The 26,495-nt window shown below is 46.1% G+C and overlaps 1 protein-coding gene across 11 annotated transcripts in view; it reads left to right on the top strand.

The window, feature by feature from the left end:
- The window catches only part of cep112 (centrosomal protein 112), a 698,524-nt gene that overhangs the window by 270,574 nt on the left and 401,455 nt on the right, over window positions 1–26,495 (top strand). For all 11 annotated transcript variants that reach the window (XR_005457964.1, XR_005457967.1, XR_005457965.1 and 8 more), the window contains 4 exons: window positions 8,129–8,258; window positions 8,930–9,022; window positions 14,882–14,941; window positions 24,509–24,588. Coding sequence is in view for 7 of the 11 variants with exons in the window: in XM_038777029.1 (XP_038632957.1) it covers window positions 8,129–8,258; window positions 8,930–9,022; window positions 14,882–14,941; window positions 24,509–24,588 (363 nt within the window). In the remaining 4 variants the exon portion in view is untranslated. The remainder of the gene's footprint in view (window positions 1–8,128; window positions 8,259–8,929; window positions 9,023–14,881; window positions 14,942–24,508; window positions 24,589–26,495) is intronic.

Below are 26,495 nucleotides of genomic sequence, written 5' to 3'. Positions count from 1 at the left end.
TCCAATATGTTTTTAAATTATCTAACAGGATGTGGATGTTGCTGCCTTGTCCAGCATTTATTGGCCATCCATAATTGCCCTTGAGAGGGGGTGGTGAGCTGCTGCCTTGAACCACTGCAGTCAGTGTGGTTTAGGTACATCTACAATCTTGATAGGAAGAAAGTTATTTAGTAATAATAATAATTGGGCAGCATGGTGGTGCAGTGGTAAGCACTGCTGTCCCATGGCACCGAGGTCCCAGGTTCGATCCCGGCTCTGGGTCACTGTCCGTTTAGAGTTTGCACATTCTCCCTGTGTTTGCATGGGTTTCGCCCCCTCAACCTAAAGATGTGCAGGGTAGGTGGATTGGGCATGCTAATTTGCCTCTTAATTGGAAAAATTGAATTGGGTACTTGTAGTAATCCACGGGAGGCAGGAGTTCCGTCACCACACCAATATTTATTTACAATAACGATATTACAGGAGCAGCTACAAACAGTGCTGCTAGCAGTCCAGTCAACTTAAGGCTGCTCACAAAGCCTACACAGGTGATTATATGGGCCCCCTCAATGAGTTATCATTGAGGGAGCTCATACTCCAATTGGCCAACCAATAAAGCCAATTGGAGTTCATTACACCCCTCCCCCCCAAGGTCCGAGGAATTCCTGCCAGCTGGCATTCCTCTGAGCTTCTTCCTGCTCCTCATGTCTGGGTCTGTCACCTCTGTATCGTCCGCCGGGTCGTTCTCCGAAGTGGGCGGGGTGTACCTTAGAGGTGCCCGTCTTTTCCTTGACGACCTCCTTGGAAGTTGTTCGTCCTCCTCCTCGGGGAGAGGTGTCGCGGCGGCCTCGTCGAGTGTGTCCATCTCCGAATCTGATGACTGGATGACGGGGTCTGGAGAAATTGCTCGGGGCTGGGGTGTGGGTATCCTTTCCGTCTGGGCTATCCCAGCTTGAGGCGGTCCTGCTTTGCCTGCCTCCTGGTGTGGTTCCGCTGCCCTTATTTGGTCTAGGTGTTTCTTCAGCACCTTACCTCTTATTGAAACCTCATAGGATATGGGCCCTGTTTGGGACTCTACCGTGCCTTTGACCCACGTTGGTCCATTCCCATAATTCTTGACCCAAACCGGTGCCCCCACCTGGAAATGTCTCTGCTGCCGACTATTATCATGCCCCCTGCGTTGGGCCTCCTGATGTTTCTCCACTTTCCCTGTTAAATTTGGGAAAAGGAGACTCAGCCTCGTTCGCAGCCGCCTTCCCATTAAGAGTTCAGCTGGCGGTATGCCCATTGTGGAATGCGGTGTGGTCCTGTAATCAAACAGCCAGCGGGAGAGCTTTGTGTCTATTGACGCTGCCGGCTGCTTCTTGAGTCCCGCTTTAAGTGTCTGGACCGCTCTCTCTGCCAGGCCGTTGGTCGCTGGATGGTAAGGGGCCGTTTTGATGTGACGGACTCCGTTTTCCTTCAGGAATTTTCCAAATTCCCCACTTGTGAATGCCGTTCCGTTGTCCGACACCAAGACCTCCGGCAGTCCATGTGTTGCAAACGAGGCCCTGAGCTTTTCAATTGTCGATGCTGTGCTTGCCGTGTTTACCCGGTGGACGTCCAACCATTTGGAGTGGGCGTCCACTATCACCAAAAACATTGAGCCATGAAAGGGCCGGCGTGGTCAATATGCAGGCGGGTCCACGGTCTGCCTGGCCATTCCCACGGGTGCAATGGCGCCGCTGGTGGCACTCTTTGCCCCTGTTGGCACTCCTGGCACCGACGTACCAAGGCTGCTATGTCTGTGTCCAAACCTGGCCACCAAACGTAGCTTCGAGCTAGCATCTTCATTTTAGATACCCCTGGGTGTCCGTGATGTAACTCAGTTAAGATTGCCTGACGGCCCTGAGCTGGGACGATTACCCGGGCTCCCCATAATAGGATACCGGCTTCAACGGTTATTTGGTCCCTTCTGCTTCAGTTAGTCCTGGCAGACTTGGGGGCATTTCTGGGGTTTTCCTTTTTCCCTCTATTCCTCAGGTTTTTCCTGAGAGCGGCTATCTGGTAGCAGGACCCTTGTGGTAGTCCCTCTTGGCGTGCCCTGTAGTTCCTGCGCCCCACTTGCTGCCTTTTCTAGGGACAGTGCGAGCTGTAACGCCTGCCTGCAGTCTAGCTCCGTTTCCGCCAACAGGCATTTCTGTATTGTGAGGTCGTTTATACCACACACTAACCGGTCCCGAAGCATTTCATTTAGTGTTGGGCCGAACTCACATTTTTCTACCAGCCTTCTCAGGCGGGTCAAGAAATTTGTGACTGACTCCCTGTCTTCCCGCTTCGCTGTGTAGAATCTGTAGCTACGCAAAATGAGGGGTGGTTTTGGGTCGTAGTGCTCTTTCACCAATTCCGTTACTTCTTGGAAAGTTTTCGTGTCCGGCGTATCGGGATAAGTCAGACTACGTATAATGGCGAAAGCGGAGGGTCCGCACGCCGACAGCAGGATAAGCCGTCTCCTTTCGTCCGTCAGTATATCATTTGCCCGGAAGAAGTAACACATTCTCTCCACATACTGGGACCAGTCCTCAATAGCCGGGTCGAATGCCTCTAACCTCCCAAAAAACGGCATTTTTAAAATGGCAAGGCTTACCCTCCGAGTGCGGCAGCTGGTCTCCGCAAAATTCGTAGTTTACCTCGTCGCCACTAATAATCCACGGGAGGCAGGAGTTCCGTCACCACACCAATATTTATTTACAATAACGATATTACAGGAGCAGCTACAAACAGTGCTGTTAGCAGTCCAGTCAACTTAAGACTGCTCACAAAGCCTACACAGGTGATTATATGGGCCCCCTCAATGAGCTATCATTGAGGGAGCTCATACTCCAATTGGCCAACCAATAAAGCCAATTGGAGTTCATTACAGTACTCTAAATAATTTTTTTTTAAAGTAAAGACAATAATAATCTAGGATTTTGACCCAGTGATTGTGAAGGAACAGCGATATAGTTCCAAATCAGGATGGTGTGTGGCTTGGAGGGGAACTTGGTGTTCCGATGCATCTGCTACCCTTGTCCTTGATAGTAGAGGTCGTGGGTTGGGAAGACACTGTCAAAGGAGCCTTGATGAGTTGCTGAACTCTTGTGCATCACCCAATTGGTGGCTGTGTTTTCAACTGTTTGAGATCCTGTGCTCTGGCCTTCCCTCCTTAACCCTCTACCTCTCTTTCCTCCTTTTAAAATGTTCCTTAAATCCTATTGGCGCGATTCTCCGCTCCCCACGCCGGGTGGGAGAATCGCGGGAGGGCCCCTCGACTAATTTCACGACCCCTGGCGCCCCCCGCTCGGGAGAATCACCGCTCGCCGTTTTTCACGGCGACCGACGATTCTTCGACCCGGATGGGCCGAGTGGCCTGCCTTTCGCGACCATTTCACGACGGCGGCAACCACACCTGGTCGCTGCCGTTGTGAAATCACCGTGAGATGCCCGTTTTGGGGCTTGTGGGGGGCCTGGTGGGGAATGAGCACCACGACTGTGCTCGGGAGGGGACAGGCCCGCGATCGGTGCCCACCGATCGTTGGGCCGGCATCTCAATCGGACGCACTATTCCCCCTCCGCCGCCCCGCAAGATCAAGCCGCCACGTCTTGCGGGGCGGCTGAGGGGAAAGACAGCCACCGCGCATGCGCGGGTTCGAGCTGTTAGCCGTCGTGACGTCAGCCGCGCATGCGCGGGTTGGAGCCGGCCAACCTGCACATGCGCGGCTGACGTCACATAGGCACCGCCGTTGCGTCATTCTCGGCGCGCTTCCCGGCGGCCGAGAGCTATGGAGCGCCGCTCCTAGCCCCGCCGAGAGGGGAGTATAGGGGGCGAGGAGCGGCCTCCGAGGCCGTCGTGAAACTCGGCCGAGTTCACGACGGCCCTCCCGATTTTTCCCGGGAGCGGAGAATTCCACCCTATCTCTTTTATCTGCTCTAATATTTCCTCATGTGGCTAGGTGTCAAAATCTTGTTTGGTAACATTCCAGTGAAGCTCCGTGGGCCATTTTTACAATGGTTAAATGCACTACATAGCTGCAAGTTGTTTTTGTTATAACCCCTGACCTTTTTCCACCAATTGAAGAAGGGTTAATAGTGAGGTGTTTAATTCTATTCACTCTTTTAGGTTGTTTTTATTTAGCCGTTTTTGAGCTTCTGCCTACCAGTTTCAGGAGCAAGTTTAAAGCAACTCGGGTTCTTTGAAGTGAGCTCTTCAATCATTTTAAAGCTCAAGCTTGGAAGGTTGACTAAAGTATTACAAAATAGAAAGCCGATAACAAGTGGGCAATTAAATTGTCGCTGAATGAGGTTAATAACATGAACACAATTTTAATTTATCCTTTAAATAACAACCTTTTAAAAGATGGCTGCATTTTTCATTCTGGTACAGAAATGTGATTGCAGTCCTCAAACAGAGAAATAATGTGGCTTGATATGGATTTGCACATTCACTCTTTGATCATTTATGATTCTGATTTGATTTAAAACCGTACTTAAATATTTGCTTCAAGCAAGTTATAACGTATGTTTCAAATGTGTTCCATCGAATGTTTAGAAATGTACATTGAAAACAAAATTATGTGTTTTGTTGTGATTTTTTTTCAAGGGCGCAGGTCGTACACTTTAGAGCAATCAAATGAAAATAATGAGATATCTAGTTTACAATAGGATTCCTATCAGCTGGTTTTCTGTACATATTCCTTCCTCTTTAACCATTCTCCACATGATATACTATTATATATTCTATTTATTCTCCTTTAAGCTACTGCAGATTCAAATCCTGTAATTTTGTAGCAATGATTCCAAAATATAATCATCTACTGGTAACGTTATCAGAGACTTTTTACAGCCGCTAATCTACGTGTATGTATCACTGCACGCACGTTTGCACGAACACACACACAAACAGAATTTCTTATGTTTTATATATATATGTATCTATAGAAGTCCTTTTTAAATTATTTTATACCTGAGTTCTGCTTGCTCTTTCAATTTTCTACTGTATATTGTGTAGTGAGTTTTATTACAAAATTAAAATCCTGTATATGACACAAACAATATAGTTTCAAAATTGGAAATTAGTCTCAGCCTACGGCACTTGAGTTCACCTAATTGTTTTTGGTCCATTATTATATATCTAATTTATACATGCTATTCAATAACCTACCAACAATCTGTAAAATAAACAGTGTTTAAGATGCAAATGATTCATATAATAGAGCAGTTAGATCATTTTCACAACCCAGTTATTATCTTCAATCTTGATAAATGTTCTGAGTGCTGGATGGGGAGATCATTTACAGCATTCTGTTTCAAGGTTATTCAGAAGACTTCTGACTTTTCGGAAAAAAAGAAGTAAAGGCTTGCATTTAAATGGTGCCAGTTATGACCTCAGGACGTTCCAAACCGTTATACAACAAATGCACTACTTTTGAGGCATAGGGCACAATCTAATGGGCTTGCATCGCTCCAGGCGCGAAACCGAGCGAGCCAGTTAGACCGCAGGAGAGCTAAAATCGGGAACCCTGCCAGACATCAATCAGTTTCCGATCTAACCGGCACACTCCGGTTGGCAAGATCCGGATCCTATCACGGCGTGGCGAGAAACCAATAATCACTAGTTAAGGCCGATTTACATCCCAGTAACGGGAAGGATTCCCTATTTAACGGCCTCCCATCATCTAATTGGCTCCCCAGTGAGGAGTCACACGGGCGCCGATTAGTAATGGTCCACACAAATGTTGACCAGTAGTCACGGCACCTGGGGGTCTCCCACGGCCAGGTGGTCAGGATAGGGCAGGGTGGCTCCCCAGCCCTCCCCCTGGAACATGAGTACCTAGGTGCTGTCAGGCTGGCACCGTGGCACTGCCACGGAGGCACTGCTAAGGTGCCCGGGTGGCACCGCAAAGCCGGGAGGAGCACTCCCAGTGTGGCAGTGCCAGGTGCTGGGGTGGCACTGCCAAAAGTCAGGGTCTGAGGGGGGGCTCTGCCAATGAAAGGAGGGTGGAGGGGGCATGAAGGGTGGGTATGAAGGGGCTTCTGATAGGTTGGGGAGGGTGAAAGGTGGGGGTCCTGGAATAGAGGAAAGCACAACAGCGCCTATGCTTTCTCAGGAAACTAAGGAAATTGAGCATGTCCACATTGACTCTTACCAATTTTTACAGATGCACCATAGAAATTATCCTAACTGGCTGCATCTCAGCCTGGTATGGCAACTGCTCGGCCCAAGACCAAAAGAAACTACAGAGAATTGTGAATACTGTCTAGTCCATCACACGAACTTGCCTCCCATACATTGACTCTGTCTACACCTCCCACTGCCTTGGGAAAGCGGGCAGCATAATCAATGGCCCCTCCCATCGGTTTATTCACTCTTCCAACCTCTTCCATCAAGCAGGAGATACAAAAGTCTGAGAACACGCACTGATTCAAAAACAGCTTCCTCGCTATTACCAGACTCCTGAATGACCCTCTTATGGACTGAACTGATCTCTTCATACATCTTCTTTACTGAGTAGTACGACACTCCGTATACTCACCAAATGTCTGTGCATATGTATTTACATTGTGTATTTATGTATATCCTATGTTTTTCCGCATGGAATGATCTGTCTGGACTGTAAGCAGAACAATACTTTTCACTATACCTAGGTACACGTTACAATAAATCATATCAAATCAATTTTCCCCAAACAAATACTCAAGAAACCCAGTAGTGGTGGCCACGCTGAGGATGTGGAATCAACTCAGGCACCATTTCATGCTCACTACGGCCCCCATCTGCAAAAATCATAAATTCGACCCTGCAACAATGGCCTCCTGCTTTAAAAGGTGGAGACAGGGAGAAGGGGTACTGATGGTAGGGGACCATACGTAGACGGCAGATTAGCAACCCTGGGGGAACTAACGGACAAGTTCCAGCTCCCGAAAGGGAAAGAGCTCTGATACATACAACTCAGGAACATCCTCCGCAAGAAACTGTAACGTTGCCCCAACTGCCTGGGCACACCCTACTGGACAGATTTCTAACATCGGATGAATTACGGGACGGTAACTGCGCTGACATGTATGGATGGCTGCTAGAGGAAGTAAGGGCTCTGCTGGATGACACACTTGGAAAGTGGGAGGAGGGCTTCGGCATAGAGATAGGGGGAGGATTCTGGATCGAAGCACTGCATAGGGCAAACTCCACCTCCTCATGCGCAGGGCTGAGCCAAATGTAACTAAAGGTCAACCACACCCACAAGTTTTGGTCCTGTCCCAGACTTGTTGGGTACTAGGCTGCCTTTTTCGAAGCTATATCCAAGATTGTGAGGGTGAAGATGGAGCCATGTGCTCCAATGGCGAACTTCGGGGTATTGCAAGTGCCAGAGATCTTTAGGGGAGAGGGGCAGACGCCCCTGCCTTTGCCTCCCTGATCATCTGCCAGAGCCTCCTGCTCAGCTGGAGATCAGCAGCACCACCCAAGACCGCAGACTGGCAGCTCTACTGAGCAGAATTCCTCAAATCGGAGAAGATAAAATTCACCATCAGAGGATCGGAAGAAGGCTTCTGCCACATATGGAAGCAATTTAACAACCTGTTCGAGGACCTGTTTGTGACCAGCAACCAATAAGGTGGGGTCCGAAACAAACAAAAGAAGAGAGAGAGAGAGAGGGGGGGGGGGGGGGGGGGGGGGGGGGGGGGGGGCAGGGGCCACGGATAGGAAAAGCGGAGAGGGGAGACAGGACCCAGAGTACTTGGGAAGTAGGGCAGAGGAACCAAGAGGTAAAGAAAACCATGGGAGCAGCCACGCACACAACAAAAGGCCTCAAACACACCCCTGGTATGTTTTAATGTCATGGGCCAACATGGAGATAGTTAAACAGTAGGGTTAATGGTTGCCCAATGTTAATATACCTCATTTCTATATATATGTTTCCTATGTATTCATACCTGTTTATTTTTTTGTCCCTCTTTTACTTTTCTTTTGGCAAATTTGTTACAAATAAATGCAAAACCAGTGAAACTATATATTTTTTAAAAATGGTGATCCAGAGTGAAATGCTTAAATATTAAAAGTAAGCTTGCTGTCAGAAAGTCCCACTTAAGATGCTGAGAATCTTTGCAATGCATTATTATTTTCTTTCCCCCTCAGATACAGCTCTCTTCAGAAAGAAAAGCAGCAAATGTTGGAGGGCCATGAGAAAACCGTGAGGCAAATGCAAAATCAGCATGACTCTGAGCTCAACTACGTAAAGCAGGAGCATGCACACTCAGCAGTCAAGGTATACGGAGACCACCTTTCGCATTGCCTGTATCTAAAGTAACTTAAACACACCCTCTTTATCGCAAAATCTTTGATATGTAAAATTCACTGACTTTTTCATAGAACATAGAACAGTACAGCACAGAACAGGCCCTTCGGCCCTCAACGTTGTGCCGAGCCATGATCACCCTACTCAAACCCACGTATCCACCCTATACCCGTAACCCAACAACCCCCCCCCCTTAACCTTACTTTTATTAGGACACTACGGGCAATTTAGCATGGCCAATCCACCTAACCCGCACATCTTTGGACTGTGGGAGGAAACCGGAGCACCCGGAGGAAACCCACGCACACAGGGGGAGGACGTGCAGACTCCACACAGACAGTGACCCAGCCGGGAATCGAACCTGGGACCCTGGAGCTGTGAAGCATTTATGCTAACCACCATGCTACCCTGCTGCCCCTTCATGTGTGGTCCTTCAAATTGATTACTGGAATATGTTTGATAGGTCTTCATTTGTCAAAATCTTCACAACAGCATTGTGCCTCACAATACACCAGGTTATCTTATAGTTATGTCATCTTCTGTGGACACAGTTTATTCTGAGTATTTTGTGGAAGTCCACCATTAACCTTTGTTAATCTCACGGTTGTTTTCTTTCTCTTTTTTTCATCCTCTTTCACCAGGCAGCTGATGTTATTGAAGAACTGGAACAGAATGTCTTACAACTGAAGAAAGGACTGCAGGAAAGTGAACATCAGAAACAGCAACAGCTGAGGGTAGGTTCTCAGAAGGCTGGAGATAGGAAAGGTGATCACAGAATCACAGAATGGTTACAGCACAGAATGAAGCCATTTGGGCAGTCATGCCCATGTCAGCTAGCCCCACTTAACAACCCTTTCCCTGTGTCCTGCAAATGTTTCCCTTTAGTTAATTATCCAATTCCCTTTTGGCAACCACAATTGACTCTGCCTCCGTCACACTGTCAGACATTGCATTCCAGATTCCACATGCTATCTGAAAATGATTTTCCCTCATGTGGCTTGTGGTTCTTTTGATATTCATCTTCAATCTGAGTCCTCTGGTTCTTGACCCTTCCATCAGTGAGAACAGTTTCTCCCCATCTACTCTGTCTGGACACTCATGATTTTGAACACCTCTATCAAGTCTTCTCTCAACCATCTCGAAGGAGAACAGCCTCAGTTTATCCAATATATCCAAATAACTGAATTATTTCATCCCCAGAACCATTCTGAAAAACGTTTTCTGCTCTCATGCTTTTGCAGGCTTCCTAAAGCTTGGTGTCCAGAATTATGAACAGTGAAACCAGTTGTGGCCGAACCAGTGTGTTAAAAAGATTCTTCATAATATACTGGCTTTTGCATTCTATGCCCCTCGCCCAGAATCCTTATGCCTCATCAGCAATTTCCTCAATCAGGATTTTACTCACGTTGCCCGAGACATCCCTGCACCCCCGTTAGAATTGTATTGTTTACTTAATATTGCCTTTCCACGTCACTGAGCAGAGCGCAATCAGGCCATTGGATCGTGCCCTAGCTTTGTCAAACATGATTTCCTTTTCATAGATTCATGTTGCCTTTGTCTAATCCTGTTGATATTTTCTAAGTGTCCTAGACTGTAGCGTTTTCCCTACTATTCACGTTGGGCTAATTGGACTTTAATTAGCTATTTTCCCCCATCCCTCCTTTTTTTTAAATAGTGGGGTTACATTTGCCACACTCCAATCTGCTGGGACTTACTATAAACATTACTATAAGTGATAACCTTACTGCAAATCTTCTTGCAGTTTGAAAGATAGCAGTTCACCACTGTTCTACATTTCCTGCCACTCGGTCAACTTCATATCTATGATGCCATTGACCCTTTTATTCCATGAGCTTCAACCTTGCTCACAAACCTGTTACGTGACATTTTAACAAACGCCCTTTGGAAGCCCATATACACCTCATCAACTACATTAGCTTCATCAACCTCTGTTACCTCACAATATTTAAACATATAATTACGTCTAAATTCAGTAAATCTTGCGTGGTGCCCAGTAGCAACTGATGAATTAAAGACCACATTGAACTGAAATGATTTACAATTATTGAATCTGTCCCTCTGCCGGTTTCATTGGAGATGATGTCATGTTGTAGAAGTCTTAATATTTGGTGTGTGTAAGAATCCATGCATTCTTAGTTTAGCTTGGATTACAATGGCATCCATCCACCTCAGGGAACGATGCACTGCACCCAGGGTGTATGTATTTCTGTATTGAATATCAGCTGTTGTGGCTGAGGCTGATTGACAGTTCCTTCCGCAGCTGGCACAGATAAATAGTGATGGCCTGAGGTCAACAGATGTATTTTTCAGCTGGTGGGCTCCCTTTTCCATAACCTAGTTAGTTATTTTGTTCTCTGCTTTATCCATGCCCTTCCTCACCGCTTGTCTCCAGGCACTCCGGTGAACAGGGAGGACTTTCCCTACATTGTTTCCAGTCACCACACAGTCTCGGTCAACTTATATAATAATCGTTATTATTGTCACAAGTAGGCTTATATTAACACTGCAATGAAGTTAAACCTGCAAACTTCTTTGTATTGCAGACGCAGGTGACCTATTGGTCTTGTGTCAATAACAAACTTGCCAAAATGCATGACTTTGGAGATATGGCCATCATCCATTCCTGGATTAAATTGTTAAATAAATCATCAAATGAAGCCCTCCAAAAGAGGTTCATAAGTGGATATATTGCAACCAGATTTGCACATAATTGTAATTTGGGTGTGATGTTTCTTGGAAAAATAGAAATACATTTTTATCATGCAGTATATTGAGTTGGTCATCGCTGAGAAGCAAATGGTTTGGGAAAAGATATGATTATGATGGAAGATTCTAATTGTATTTAAATTGTGTTTGTTTTGGATCCTTTAGACAGTCAAAACAGTTGAACTGGATTAAATGTAAAATATTGCATTTTAATTGAAAACAATTCTTCATCAAACACTGCTCCGATATGTAGCTGTCTGCATTAGGATCAGGTCTGTCTATGATGAACCCCCCCCCGAACCCCCAGGTTATATGGCTGGTGGATAATTGTTGTGACCATGGTAAACTATCACTGTTCATCCTTCACAATCTGTCTGTAACCTTTGACACAATTGATCACACAATCGTCCTTCAAAGCCTACCATCCACTGTCCAACTTGGTGGAAGTGCACTCAACTAGTTCCATTCTCATCTATCCAGTCATCGCCAGAGAATCATCTGCAATGGCTTCTCTTCCCAGTAACCCCTCCTCTTCCCAGTGACCCCCCCCCCCCCCCCCACACACACACAGAAGACCTAACCTTGACCAAATCCTATATTCCATCGACATGCTGTCTATGGGCAAAATTGTTTGAAAACACAGAGTCAGGTTCCTCATGTATGCTGATGACACTCGGCTGTATCTCACCACTACCTTTTATGATCCCTCCGAATTGCCACACTACTTGTCGGACATCTAATAATGGACAGAAGTTTCTTCCAATTAAATATTGAGAAGATTAATACCATCCTTTTTGGTCTCCACCAGAAACTCCCTTCCCTGGGGCTGACTGTGTTCCTCTCCCGAGCAACTGAATTAGACTGTTGCACAACCTTAGTGTTGTATTTGACCCCAAGGTGAGCTTCTGACCATATGAGGGGAGTGAAGACAGCTAAATTTGCAAATGATACAAAGATAGGTAGGAATGTATGTTGTGAAGAGAGCATAGGGAATTTGCAGATATTTATGATATGTTTGCGTGAGTGGGTAAAAATCTGGCAGATGGAGTCTAATGTGGAAAAATGTTTTGAAATTAGGGGTCGCCGTTTTAGGACAGAGACGAGAATTCTTTTCTCTGAGGGTTGTACGACTTTGAAACTCTGCCTCAGAAGGCATTGGAGGCGGGGTCATTGAATATTTCACGGTAGAGGTAGATAGAATCTTGTTAGGCAAAGGAATCATAGGTTATCGGGAGTTGATGGGAATGTGGAATTTGAAACAGGCAGATCAGCCGTGATCTTATTAAATGGTGGAGCAGGCTCGAGGGCCTACTTTTCCAATTTCATATGTTCGTAAAATTCAATGAGGTGAGAAGGTATTTGACTGTAAATAACGTCTGAAAAGTTAGTTTCCAACATTGGATGAGCAGTGAGAATCTTAATTTTAAAGATATGGGATGAAGAGTAAAAAATAAATCTATTCCTTTTAAGGTAAAAAAAAATGCATCAAAAAATGATTCTATGAACAAATCAAGAGGTACATTGAAATGTTTTAAATAGCTGGCTTTTAAAGCAGACCAAAGTAGGCCAGTAGCATGGTTCAATTCCTGTACCAGCCTCCCCGAACAGGCGCCGGAATGTGGCGACTAGGGGCTTTTCACAGTAACTTCATTTGAAGCCTTCTTGTGACAATAAGCGATTTTCATTTAAAGAAATTTTGAGGAATATAAGAAGTATAACGGGAAGAGAAGAAAAGAGAGTAGACGAATTAAAAGGAATATGAAAGAAAGCTACGGATAATTTAATAGGACATAATTTTTTTAATATATGTATGAAAAGGACTACTTTTGGATGAAGGGGGAAATCTATTTGTATATGTATGAAATAAATGTCACATGACGATCGATGTGAGAATGTATTCGAGAATAGAGATCAATTATTTGAGGTAATTATAGAAAAGGATTTGATCCTGAAAAAAATCTAAAATTCAAATAATCAGATTCACAAGGTCAAGATGATATATGCCTTACACTGTTGGTAGAAGCTAGAAAAGCATAAACTAGGCAACTATGAACATGTTGGTCTCCAAGCAAGATCCATAGCTGAAGATCAAATTGTTGAGTAGCTGGAAATGCTGGAAATAAGAATAGTCAGCATTTTTATTGTTTTCTTTGAAATAAATTACATTGTAAAAGGAATGCAGTACACATGTATAAGTGCTTTTTGGAAGATCTTTAATATGATCTTGTTAGAGTCCTTCCTTTTGATTTGCCTTTGCTCCCATTCCTTTGGTTTCATTTTATTATTATGTTTTGTCCTTGGACTCATAATCATAGTGCATCTTTAAGCAGTGGACTTAAGCTGAGGCAGCCTGCTAGTCAGTATAGTGTGTTCAGGATTTATTTATTGGAGCAGAGAAAACAGAAGCTGGTTCGATTGGCTGGCTGGTAACCTGTGGGTTGGTCAGGGACAGCATTCTGGCTGACAACAGTCAGTGATTTGTTCCTACGGGGTGCTTCTGAGAGGGAGCTAGTCAGAAGTGATTAGACCTTAAAAGGAGAAGGAACAGTCTCTCTCTCTCTCTTTGTCTCTCTGCTGAAGTAAAGGACTGCTTTATTGTTCTGGCACATCTTTACTATGTAGTTGAAATTATCTTAAATCTGCAAAGAAAGTAGACACAGCAAGTCCTTTGAACCTTACAAGGAAGAAGCATTGAAGTAAAAGCTTGAACTCCTGAAAGACTTTAACTGAAAACCACCATTGTGCATTGGCGATGTTTAATCCTTTTTACTTAATTATCATTTTTTCTTCCCTCTCCAACACCCTTTCCTTCTATGTTGTGTGTGTGTGTGTGTATATATAATATATATAGAGTGAGTTGGAAAGGGAAGCATTGTGAAAGGGATATTAGGCAGTCGGTTACATTTTTGTCAGTTTAATTATGTTACTGTTAAATAATGAAAGGTTATTTGTATGTCAAATGTATAAATCTGGTGACTGCAGTTTATTGGGCTCAGTCAAAATCCGCAGGTATTTTAAAATAAACTCTAATTTTGTGTTGTGACTCACCAGGGGGTTGTACCAATTATTATGATTTCTTGACCCATCCCCAATCAGGTATTGGAATGATTCAGTGTGGTTGACTTGTGTTTTGAACTTGTCCATGTTGAACTGTGGCTGACTTTTATTGGTCAACATGGTCCAGTCACACCCCTGGCAGAACTGAGAAACAGGTAGAAACAATAACCCATTATATTATCTATTGTAATCTTTGCCATACCCATATAACATGAATTACCGCTCTATTTGTGTGTGCATTTTGGCTACTGCATTGGATCAGAGTCCATAACTCCAATCTCTTTTTATCCCTCTTTGTTGTATACCAACCTTCCTACCAGTTTTTGTCTCATTACTCTCCTGAGAAGCACCTTGGGTGGTCTTCTATTTTAAAGGCAGTATTAATTAAAGTATTAATTAATATAAGTATTAAATATAGAATGAATTTGTTGATTTCTGTTGGAATCACCCAAGAGGGGCCAGGCCTCCATGTGCAATGAAGGAAAATCAGATGAAGAATCCTGTTTTTCTCTTACTGAAGGCAGTGAAGGGAGGATTAGGATCAGGTCAGTTGCCTGCGGTGCCTCTTGCAGCTTGTATGTAGTTTAGTGAAACCAAGGTAGAAGGGTGGGCATAGAGGAGGAAATTAAGAACTTAACCTCCATTCAGTAGACAAAGACACAAACCATTGATTATGTTTTAGTTATTTTAGTTTGCTAACTATTTCAAAAACAATTAAATGAACCTAGAAAATCCTAATTTTAATTTGTAATAGCTAACAATGTTTTCTGAGTGAATGAATCCATGTTTAAGGTGTCATTTCTTTTCAGAATCAAGCGGGAAGGTTTGAACAAGAAAAACTGCATCTGGAGCACTTTAATCAAAAGAAGGTAATGGAGTAAACTCTAAAGCAGCGAGATGTATGTTCGTAACATTGACAACAGGTGGACTACATAGGGGTATCAGAAGTTGTCTATGTATCAATAATTGGATTTACTGCATGACTGAAAGAAACTTTTAGGACTAGTAAGTCGAGAAATTCACACATGATATTTAACCAAGAATTAAATGCTGTGAATAATTTGCAGTTTAATTGATGGGTACTTATTTTATTGTGTTTTAATGGACTTGCCAAAAGCGGAAATAATTCAGAGGGGAACCTGCAGTTTTGCAGCATGAATTCCACACGTATACAGCATTGTCACTCCAGTCCATCAGTTGGCAAAATATGTGAATGTTTCAGATTTGAACCATACTTTAAGAGTCCACCTGTCTTGTAGAGGGCCCCTCATAACAGTACCAGAGGTGATTCCTAAAGACAGTTTCAATGCAGTTCAAGGCTAGCAAAAATAGTAACTGAACATTGAGTAGCATGGTCTCTACGGACAACATAGCAGCACAGTGGTTAGCACTGTTGCTTCACAGCTCCAGGGTCCAAGTTTCGATTTCGGTTTGGGTCACTGCGCGGAGTCTGCATGTTCTCCCCATGTCTGCGTGGGTTTCCTCTGGCTGCTCAGGTTTCCTTCCCCATCCCAAAGACGGGTAGATTAGGAGGATTAGCCATGCCAAATTGCCCCCGAAAAAGGTTAGGTGGGGTTACTGGGTTACGGGGATAGGGTGGAGGTGTGGGCTTAAGTAGGGTGCTCTTTCTATGGGCCAGTGCTGACTCGATGGGCCGAATGGCCTCCTTCTGCACTGTAGATTCTATGATTCTATGACTGTCTATGCTGTTGAAAAAGTGGACACCAGGACCTGTTAGAAATAAGTGCGATCACATTGATCACCACAGAGTTAACCTGGATCACTCAGTGAAAAAGCAACATCGGGCCAATTTGAAGCATAGCCATCAGAGCATGACAAATAAAACAGATTGTAACACAATTTCCCAAGAGCTTGCTATTGAGGCTACAAAGTTTGTAAGTGGAGCTACTAGAACACTATAAATTGGAAGATGACATTGCACATGTTCACTATGACAACACTTGTGTGTTAGTTTGACATATTTCCTGAAAGGAAAGCCATGTGAATGTAACTAATGAAACAAGACCAATTTATTTAACATGAGTCAAAGCAAAATATTGCAGATTCTGGAAATCTGAAATAGAAGCAGAAAATGCTGGGGAAACTCTGCAGCTTAGAAGAAGAGCCATACAGACTTGAAAGCTTAACTCTGTTTCTCTACACAGACGCTGCTAGACGTGATGAGTTTTTCTAGCATTTTCTGTTATTTAACGTGAGAATTGAAGGGGAGTGATCGAAAAAGAGATAAAAATACAGAACAAAAGCAGAGGATCCAAAAGAATCAGTGATTGCAAAATTGATGAAAAGCAAGTGTGGTACAAGATCAAACTGACATCTGTCTTGCTTAGGTGCAATGTGTGGTTAAAATCTTAGTACTGCTCCTGATGTTTATTACCAAAACAGATGAATTGATCATTAATCTCATTGCTATTTGTGGGATTTTGATGTACAAAAAATGCAGCTACATCTGTCCATCGAAAAATCTGTGTAATTCCGTCATTTAATGTATGCAAATATTTTTAGATGCTTGCGCGAGCCAACACTGATTTGTGACAGTTAACAAAACAGAATTAAATTATAAATGTTGCCATGACAATTTTCAAAAAGAAATACTTGCATCTATATGGCGCCTTTCAATTACCACAGCCGATGAATTACTTTTGAAGTGTAGTTACTGTTGTAATGTAATGGTTAAAAGTTGTATGATGAATGTAGGAATTTCAGATATATTGTATTTAGGTATTTGGTGCAGTAAGGGTTAAAAGTCTGGGTTAGTGTGTGTGACTGCTGCAGTAGTGTTTTTAAAAATCCTAGTTTCCAAGGCAGCCAGGCTTTGCGGCTACAAGAGGTGCAATTAAAGCATCGTAAAAGTAGGGCCAATGGACGTTTGTTTATATTAAGATGGTTCCCTGGAGATGAGATAATTAGAGACCATGGGCGGGATTCTCTGACCCTGGGCCGGGTCGGAGAATCGCCGGGGGGGGGGGGGGGGGCGCGACACCACTCCCGACGCCGGTCCACCGATTCTCGGTGACCGGAGAATTTGCACCAATGTGGCGCCGGTTGAGCGCCCCCCCCCCCCCCCCCCCGTCGATTCTCCGCGCGGGATGGGCCGAGTGTCCGCTGAGATAGGCCGAGTCCCTGCGGCGCCGTTCACGTGTGGTCCTGGCTGGCGGGACCTTGGCGTCCATGCTGTGGGGGGGGATCCGACCCCCGGGGGGGGCCTCCACCGTGGCCTGGCCTGCGATCGGGGACTACCAATCGGCGGGCCAGCTTCTCCTGGTGGGGACCTCTTTTACTCTGCGCCGGGCCCCTGTAGCTCTCCGCCATGTTACGTCGGGGCCAGCACAGAGAAGGCAACTAGCGTGCATGCGCGAGTTTGCGCCGGTTGCAGTCCGACGGCGCCTGTTTGACGCCGGCATTGGCAGCTGGAGCTACAAGTGTCTCTCCAGTGGTGTGCTGGCCCCCTGTAGGGCACAGGTTTACTGATCCTGGGGGCCTATTGACGCTGTCGTAAAACACAACGACGTTTCATGACAGAGTCAACACTTAGCCTCAGGATCAGAAAATCCCACCCCATTATGTTCAGCTCTGTAAACTGATGTAGTTAATGGGAGGAGCCTGGTGTTGAATTTTTCAGTTTTGGAGTTTAGTTGCAGATTGGGGCGTGAACAGACAAGAAGCTGTGCTCTCAATACAGTTCGGTTAGATCTGTCTGTGGACAGACTAGCAATTTCTGGAGAAACAATCAGTTAAGCATTTAACTGTGGACAGATCAGCAGCTGATCTCAAGCCAATGAGTTAAAGATTTGCCTGTAAACAGAATAGAAACAATTTCAAAAGCTGGCAGTTTAAACAGTGCAAACTGGGTCCTGAAGGATATCGCTTTCTCAAAGCGGTTTATCCTCTTTACAGCAAGTATTTCTAAATCCGCTAACTGCATTTAAAAGTGGATTGTGACCTGATACCCATTGTTGGTGGAGTGGAGATAAAGATGAAGATAAATCTAGCAGTTAGGATTGTTTGATTGTATTAGTAAGCATTGTTTAACTGGTAATAGAAAGCTCTTTGTCTTTATGATGTTAAATTTAGTAATACTGTGTTTATAATAAAGTTTGTTTTAATCTCCCATGGGCAGGATTCTCCATTTGGGAGATTAAGGGCAGAATTTCTATGCCTCGAGCCACCAGTATATTATATGTCTCTTATCCTGTGTACATAACGGTAAATAGACTTTGTTCAAAAACCCAATAAAAAACATTTATAAAAAAAAAAGGACAAAAAAAATGAATACATTTTTTTAAAAAGTAGTGGAGGTAAAGATGAGGCAAAAAATCCAGTGTTGCGAAGGAATACAGGATCTGCGCCGATCCATTTCCAATGCTTTCCCCCCCGCTGGTGAAATCGGTGTTTGCGACCCATTTGCATCCACTTAACAAGCTGGGAACCATATTCTACAGGCCCGTGTAATTCTCTGGGCCGGGAATCACATGGGTGAGAATCACTACTGCTTCTGACAAGTGAGGCCCTGATGTGGTGGACCTCGGGTTAAACATTGGGGTAACCTTTTAAAGGAATTGCCCCCAAAGTCCATCCTGGGGCCACCTTCTCCCCCTCCCACACAATGCAAGACATGCACATCCCACACCCACCACCCCTCAACAGAGAACCCTAAATAAGGAACCCCCTCCAGAAACCCCCTAAATAAAGGAACCCCCACAAATATACCCTAAATAAAGTGACCCTCCCCACAGAGACCCCCTAAATAAGGGGACCTGTCCACACACCTCCCATAAAAGGGCCCTGTCAGGAAGTCCTCAGAAGAGAGACCGCTGTCTGGAAGCTAGAGAGCAGTCCAGACAGAGGCAGTGCAAAGAAATACTGCTTTAATACTCACCTGGGCAATATACCTGCTGGCTCAGACACAGGAGGCACCACCTGTCAATTTCTGGAAAGAGAAAACCAGTCATCTATGTCGAAACCCCACTCAGATCTTTGATCTGCAAGTCATTCATTAATTTGTCTTTGATGTTGATTTTAGTGGGCTGTGATTAACAGCTTCCACTAAATATCAAACATCAGCATTGTTCCATTCATCTTTCCTCGTGGTTGAGTAACTCTGAAGTGCTGTAACCGCATGTTCATAAATATCAAGCTTTGATTGACAGGTCCTGGACCACCAAACAAAGTCAAGTGCTGTCAATTTCTAGCTGACCACTTCAAAATCACTCAACCGTGAAGGGAGACGGTTGGAAAGTATAGGTCACTCTTCTGATGGCTTCCTGACAGGGGTCCCACTTCTGGGGAGCTTCCTGTCAGGGGTCCCTCTTCTGGGGGGGGGCTTTCTGACTGGGGTCTCTCTACTGGGGGGGCTTCCTGGCGAGGTCTGTCTTCTGGGGGTCCTTCCTGATGGGGGTCGCTTTTTTGGGGGGGGCTCTTCCTGACTGTAGTCTCTTTTCTGGGGGGGGGGGCTTACTGACGTGGGTCTCTCTTCTAGGAGGGGGTGATGGCTGCCTGACGGGGGTCTTTCTTCTTGGGGGGGGTAGGGTCTTCCTGACTGTGGTCTATTTTCTGGGGGGTGTGGCTTCCTGACGGGGGTCTCTCTTCTGGGGGGTTTCCTGGCGGTGTTTCATTTTGACAACTGCATTTATGGTGCTGCCGCATGACGGTGCACTGGTTAGCACTGCTGCTTCACAGTACTGAGGATGCGGGGTCCAATCTCGGCTCTGGATCACTGTGGGTCTCCACAACATTTAAAAATGGCTTGAAGGCCTCCCAGACTCAAAGTCAGCCCATCCGCCCGATCTGGCCTTCTTCAGCCCTCCCCCAACCCCACTAAAGGTGTCTCCAAACCATCCCCCCCCCCCCCCCCCCCCCCCCCCATGGCCGAACTCAGGGGCAGCAGTTCCCATGCCCTTGAGGTGCATGCCTCATAAATGGAAAGAGCTATTTACCTCCTCACTTCCCCTCGGTAGTCATTGTCCCAGCCTCCCGTTTAGTCAAAGGAATTCTAAATGACACCTGTGTGCCATCCCACTGGGAAGTCAGGTCCAAGGAGGCTGCTACATTCACTAATGAGATTGCAATGAATGCAAATTAAGCTTAATGACCTTCTTGCCATTTTTGGCCGAGATCCGGAACTTGTCATTGGGAATAGGCCAGGTGAATCTCTAAATGCTTTGGGGCCTCACGGTAGCATGGTGGTTAGCATCAATGCTTCACAGCTCCAGGGTCCCAGGTTCGATTCCCGGCTGGGTCACTGTCTGTGTGGAGTCTGCACGTCCTCCCCGTGTGTGCGTGGGTTTCCTCCGGGTGCTCCGGTTTCCTCCCACAGTCCAAAGATGTGCGGGTTAGGTGGATTGGCCATGCTAAATTGCCCGTAGTGTAAGGTTAATGTTGGGATACGGGTTACGTGGGTTTATTGCTCGGCACAACATCGAGGGCCGAAGGGCCTGTTCTGTGCTGTACTGTTCTATGTTCTATGTTTGAGCCCGGCACAAATCTCGATTTTAACCTTTCCCGCTATTCACCTGGTGCTATGATCTGAGCCAGGTGCATCCTGGTGGCTGCACCGTACCCTTTGTTTCCCCTTATTCTTTGAAGTGACAAAATAAACATTAGTAATCCAAACAGGAACAAGAATGTGCACGGAGGAAAAATTGTAATTCCTAATGGATGATTTGTATCTCAGCGATTTTTACGATGGATCATAAATCGATACTGGCCTAATACCTGATATTGGTAATCCAATCACTGCAGGAGTTAAAATGAATCAATGTAATGGGTGTCTAAATGTTGAGAAAGTGAAATAGAATTTTCATTTCAATTTCATTATCACTGGTGTAGTTGGACCATACTACACATCTACTCTTGTGAAAGGTTCAATAAGTGAAAGGTTCAATAAGTTCAGAGGTGTACACCTCCCAAGAACATTTGGGCAGGGTGAGTCCTTATAGGAACACCATAAATCATACTGAATGTATAATTGCATTGCATGTGGACGATGATTTGTGAAAGAAATGACACCCAGCATTTCTGACATTTTTTTTAACTCTGTCTTTGTTTTGGAAGCAGGAACATTGGGCAGGATTCTCCGACCGCCCGCCGGGCTGGAGAATCGCCGGGAGCGGTGTGAATCCCGCCCCTACGGCTGCCGGATTCTCCAGCGCCGTTTTTTTGGCAGGGGAGGGAATCGTATTGCACCGGTCGGGGCCATTAACAGTGGCCCCGCCCCCGGCGATTCTCCGCTCCACGATGGGCCGAGTGGCCACCCGTTTTCGGTCAGTCCCGCCGGCGTAAATCAAACAAGGTCCTTACCGGTGGGACCTGACTCTGCAGGCGGCCTGCGAAGAGCTCGGGGAGGCGCTGGGGGATCTGACGCCAGGGGGCCCCCCACGGTGGCCTGGTCCACGATCGTGGCCCACCAATCTGCCGGCAGGCCTGTGCCGTGGGGGCACTCTTTCCCTCCGCACCGGCTGCTGGAACAGTCCACCATTGACGGCGTGAAGAAGAACACCCCCCGCGTATGCACTGGATTCACGCCAGAACACGCTGGCGCTCCCACGCATGCGCCAACTCGCGATGGCTGGCGGAGGCCCTTCGGTGCCGGTTGGCGGGGCGCCAACCCCGCCAGCGCCGCCCTAGCTCCTGAAGGTGCGGAGGATTCCGGACGGCCTGACGCCGGAGTGGTTCACGCCACTCCTCGCCGCCGGTACGGCCCACGCCGCCGGATAGCGGAGGATCCCAGCCATTGTTCTTTTCTGCATATTAGAACACCTTAAATTATCCAGCTGCAGTTTGCTCTGGTTGCTCTTTATGTGTGGCATTAAAAGAAAACATTCAGTGAAACTAAATGGGATGGCATCCTTAACACCAATTGTAAGACACCAATTGCGGATGGTGCAACTTAAATGTTTTTATATGAGAACAGCACACCTGCTTTCTGCCGATGACTTCATGCTTTCCACCCCAATAAAGCTGTAACAGACTGGCAACAGTGTACAAGGTGTAGGCACCAGCAATTAGCACAGCTGCAAGGATCCCTTTTATGCCTCAGGGACTGAGAAATGATGGCCAGTGTTTTCTCTAAGGTGTTTGCTGGAAATGTCACAAGGCATGGGAGAACCTTTAATTTTCACAAATGTAATAAACAAGACTCAATGAAAGGGAGATGAAAGAAAGACTTGATGATTTGAGTTTTTGAAATATTAGTGCTGTGTTAGCAATGCATATAAGCCAGCGATTAACAGTGTAGTGGGTGTTTGTAATAACAGAAGCACTAAAACTTGAAATACTTCTTTTAAAACTGTCAGTGCAGCAGGAAATAAATATAAAACCAAGTGATTTACAATTAATTTATTTCATGGGAAGGATTTCCTTTCCCTTTATTGACTTGGATCTCCAACCTTCCTTGAGAGGGAGCTTGTTTTTATATAGTTATGCGTCTTTGGGGGGGGGGGGGGGGGGGGGGGGGTACCGTTCTATTTTGCGTTCCAATCTCTCGCCACAATGGGGAGAGAGTTCCGGTGAGCAGAGCTCCCCACTGTATAAAACTGGGCTATGTGCGGCCTCGGGCACGCTTTCACCATTCAGAACCCTTATTCAACGCGGGGTTATACAACGGGAGTCACGTTGAATAACCATGTGTTTCTTGGCACCGCGAGTGTCGGAAAACATGCAGATAAACACGCTCACTATGGGACTTTGTTCCCTTTTGAGAGAATCACGCCCATTGACTACTGTACCCAAAGCCTTCAGGGCGAGTGAAATCTGCCCATGGTCAATAAAACCTTTGCTTTTTTTTTCTCTACCTACTTTTCTTTCCCCATGATCTTCACATTAACGAAACAAAAGTTTTAATTATGACATAAACAGTCAATAAGCAGGTACGTTGATTAACATGAGAGAATAAATGAAAGGAGAGAGATCATTTTTGTACTTTTCCAAACCCCAGGAATATAGGGTGGGATTCTCCCAACGGGAGACTAAGTGCCGACGCCGGAGTGAAAAGCGGAGTGTTTCACTCCGGCGTCGGAGGCCGCTCCTCGCTCCCTATTCTCCCACCCCCGGGAGGCTAGGAGCGGCGCAACGTCATTTACACGTGCCGGGCCTTGGCGCCGGGTAAATTACACGGCTGTGCCGCGTAGTTGACGTCACCCGCACATGCACGGTTGCCGTTCTCCCCGTCTGCGCCCCGCAAGAAATGTTGGAGTGACCTTGCGGGGCGGCGGAGGAAAGGAGTGCGTCCTTCAGAGAGGCCAGCCCGCCGATCAGTAGGCACCGATCGCGGGCCAGACCCCTTTTGACCCCCCCCCCCCCCCCCAACAGCCCGCCCCCGCAGCGTTCCCACGCCGTTCACGCCGGCAGCGACCAGGTGTGGTCGGCACTGGCGTGAACCCGTCGTATTGGGCAGGCCGCTCGACCCATCCAGGCTGTAGAATCGCCGCTCGCCCGTTACAAATGGCGAGCGGCGATTCACCGAGCGGCCAGCCGTAAATTGCGGCGCGCTGGTTTGGGGGGGGGGGGGGGGGGGAGAATTGCGTGCTGGTGCCTGCGTGGCGGGACTCGCCCGGCGCCCCCGCGATTCTCCCATCCGGCGTGGGGGGTGGGGGCGAATTGCGTCCATAGTGCTACTGAGGCAGGAGGTATAAGCTAGTATGACATTAATCATGAAACCCGTAGAAATTATCTAATGGCTGTTTCCTCACTAAAGTATCAACAGGTTGTATTTGGATGTTTAAATATGGACCCCACCTCACAGTGGTTAGCACTGCTGCCTCACGGCAGTAGAGTTTGCACATTCTCCCCATGTCTGCGTGAGTCTCACCCCATAACTCAAAGATGTGCAGGGGAGGTGGATTGGCCCTGCTAAATTACCCCTTAATTGGGCAAAAGATGATTTGGGTACTCAAAATTTATTTTTCAAGTCATTGTGGACCCCACCTTCGCCTTGAGGGAAATATGCTTATTTGGAACTGTTTGGGTGGCACTTGTGGAATATTTAGGGATATCCAGACATCCATCCTTAAAAATGATGTTATGACACAGATGCAGGAAGAAAATGTGTCTCCCTGCATGAACCCTGCCCCAAGTTAGGATTTCTCTTCCCTATCAGAGAGCCTGAAAAGTTGTTTGAACGGAAATTGCTCCCAGTGCGATTGAATTGTTCCCCAAAGCGTACAGAGTATCAAAGCCCCATTTGTTTTATTCAAGAACATCACCATGATTCAGCAGTGTGTCTACTGGCAGAGATTCATTTTATCCATCAAACTGTTGACTGTATTTGCAACGTATTTGATTTATTCACTGCAATAAAAATGCATCCCTGGGTATCAAGTATTCTAAAACAATTGATATCGATTATATAACAATTAATGTTGTTCCTACTGTAAAATGTATCTAACAAATGAATAATTTATTTTTTTATTTTATTTGAGATTCACGTCTTGCAGACTGAGAGAGACCAGGAGAACACCGATGCAGCGAAACAAATTCGGAAATTGGAAGAAGCCGTTCGGTAAAGATGGCCTTTTTTGCTTTGCTTTGAAAATGGTTTATCTTTCAGCTTGATTGGGCTAGTAGAGCCTCTGACTATTGCAGTTGGTTAGTCTGGGTTTGAAGCCAATGCCAGACATTTGGGCTTCTAACCTAGTTTGACATTTTTGTTCATTACTGCGTATTGGATGTACTGATGTGGTGCTTCCCAAACTTTTCCCAGAGTGACCCTATTTTAATACCATGGACGTTGCGTGACCACAGAGTAAAAGTTTGAGAGTTGTTGAGCAGTGGGAGAGGGGAACAGAAGTTGAGCGTGTTGAAAAGGCAGGAGTTCCAAAAACTAACACCCACCTATCCACAGGTTTTGTTTTTTGCAGCAGCAGGAATCTGGCTTCCAGGAGCCGCCCTTTAGGCCACGCCCGCCAACAAAAAACACAAGCATTTAAAGGGGCCTTGCAGCTGTCACAAATCAGCCTGATCTCCACAGCAGCCATTGCTGCTTCAGAGCTCATGGCCCCAAACGTTCATCTCATTGAGAAGTCCTGTATTAATGTAGTAAACTGATGCCACGTACAAATTCTGGTCATGTTAAAGATCTTGTGGTAGTAATTGTGGAAGAGCAGAACTTCTTCCAGAGTCTGGACCAACATTCCTTCCAGTGCCAATATCTTAATTTCATCCATTATTATCACTTGTGCTATGTGTAATGACTGCCACAGATGCCCATCTTAAAACAATAACTAAAGGCTTCGTTACATTTGAAATACTGAACAACACTAGTGAGGAAGTGTGATACAGTGGGCACCTTTCAACCAAATTTCAAACGCGTAATTTTGGGTGAGTCTGGCAGGTTCCTGCTGACTTTTTGGGTGAGATCCAGACCAGTATTTCCCCATGCTTTGTTGTTTTTTGGGGCCTTGGGGAGTTTCTCTGTAGTCCAGCCCACACTTGGACCTTTTTGTTGCAGTGAGGAGCTGAATTTGCCGGCGAGACCAGCTCCTCTGAGATCGGGGCACCGTTATGAAAGGGTGCCCTGATCTCTAAGTGAGCTTGAGTATCCCTATCCATGGGCAATGCTACTCCCTGTAGACATGGGCATTACCCCCCAAAATGAGGACATCTCGCTATGGAATCACTGAGGCCCCCCCCCCCCCCCCCCGTCCTATGGCTCATTTAAATATGATAGTCTGGATCACGCCAGGCGTAGCAAGTCAGGTGACTTGCGATCAGCCTGGTGCCTGGCGTGAAGCCTGATTTGAGCTTCTCGCAGGATTAATCTGGCGCGGACACAGTGACTGAATTGTGTCCAGTATTTAAATTCAATCTTTTTTCCCACAAACACCATTTCATGATCAATTCTGAAAGCCCCTTGCCTCTCTGTAATAAAAACTGAAAATGCTGGAAATACTCAGCACCTGTGAAGCAAGAGATGGAGTAATGTTTCAGATCGATAAACTTTCATTAGAAATGCCCTTGCCTGTCTATATTATGTTTATTGTAGAAAACGTTTGGTGAGTGCCTATTTTCTTAGATGCAGCCAGTAGTGGACCATTAGACCGTCGACAGGGGAAAGTCACAATTGGCATCCAGAAATGCTTAGGTTAGTATGTCATCGCTCACTAGTATTCCTGCCCATTCACAGATTCTCAGGTTTTAGGTCAACTGTATTGTTTCGGGGCAATATTGATGATGAAAAATGTAGGCCGGGATTCTCCGATCCCGCGCAGGGTCGGAGAATCGGCGGTGGGGGGGGGGCAGAATCGCGCCACGCCATTCCGATGCCGGGCTGCCGATTCTCTGGAGAACCGGCGGCAATCGCACCCGCGGAGCTTCCGCCGCACTGGTCGAGGGCCGTTGAAAGTAGCCCTCCTGGCGATTCTCCACTCCTCGACGGGCTAAGTGCCCGCCGAGTTCAGCCGTGTCCGC

The sequence above is a fragment of the Scyliorhinus canicula genome, chromosome 18 (assembly GCF_902713615.1).
Source record: "Scyliorhinus canicula chromosome 18, sScyCan1.1, whole genome shotgun sequence".
Lineage (NCBI taxonomy): Eukaryota > Metazoa > Chordata > Chondrichthyes > Carcharhiniformes > Scyliorhinidae > Scyliorhinus > Scyliorhinus canicula.
This window is presented reverse-complemented; position numbering and strand designations above follow the sequence as displayed.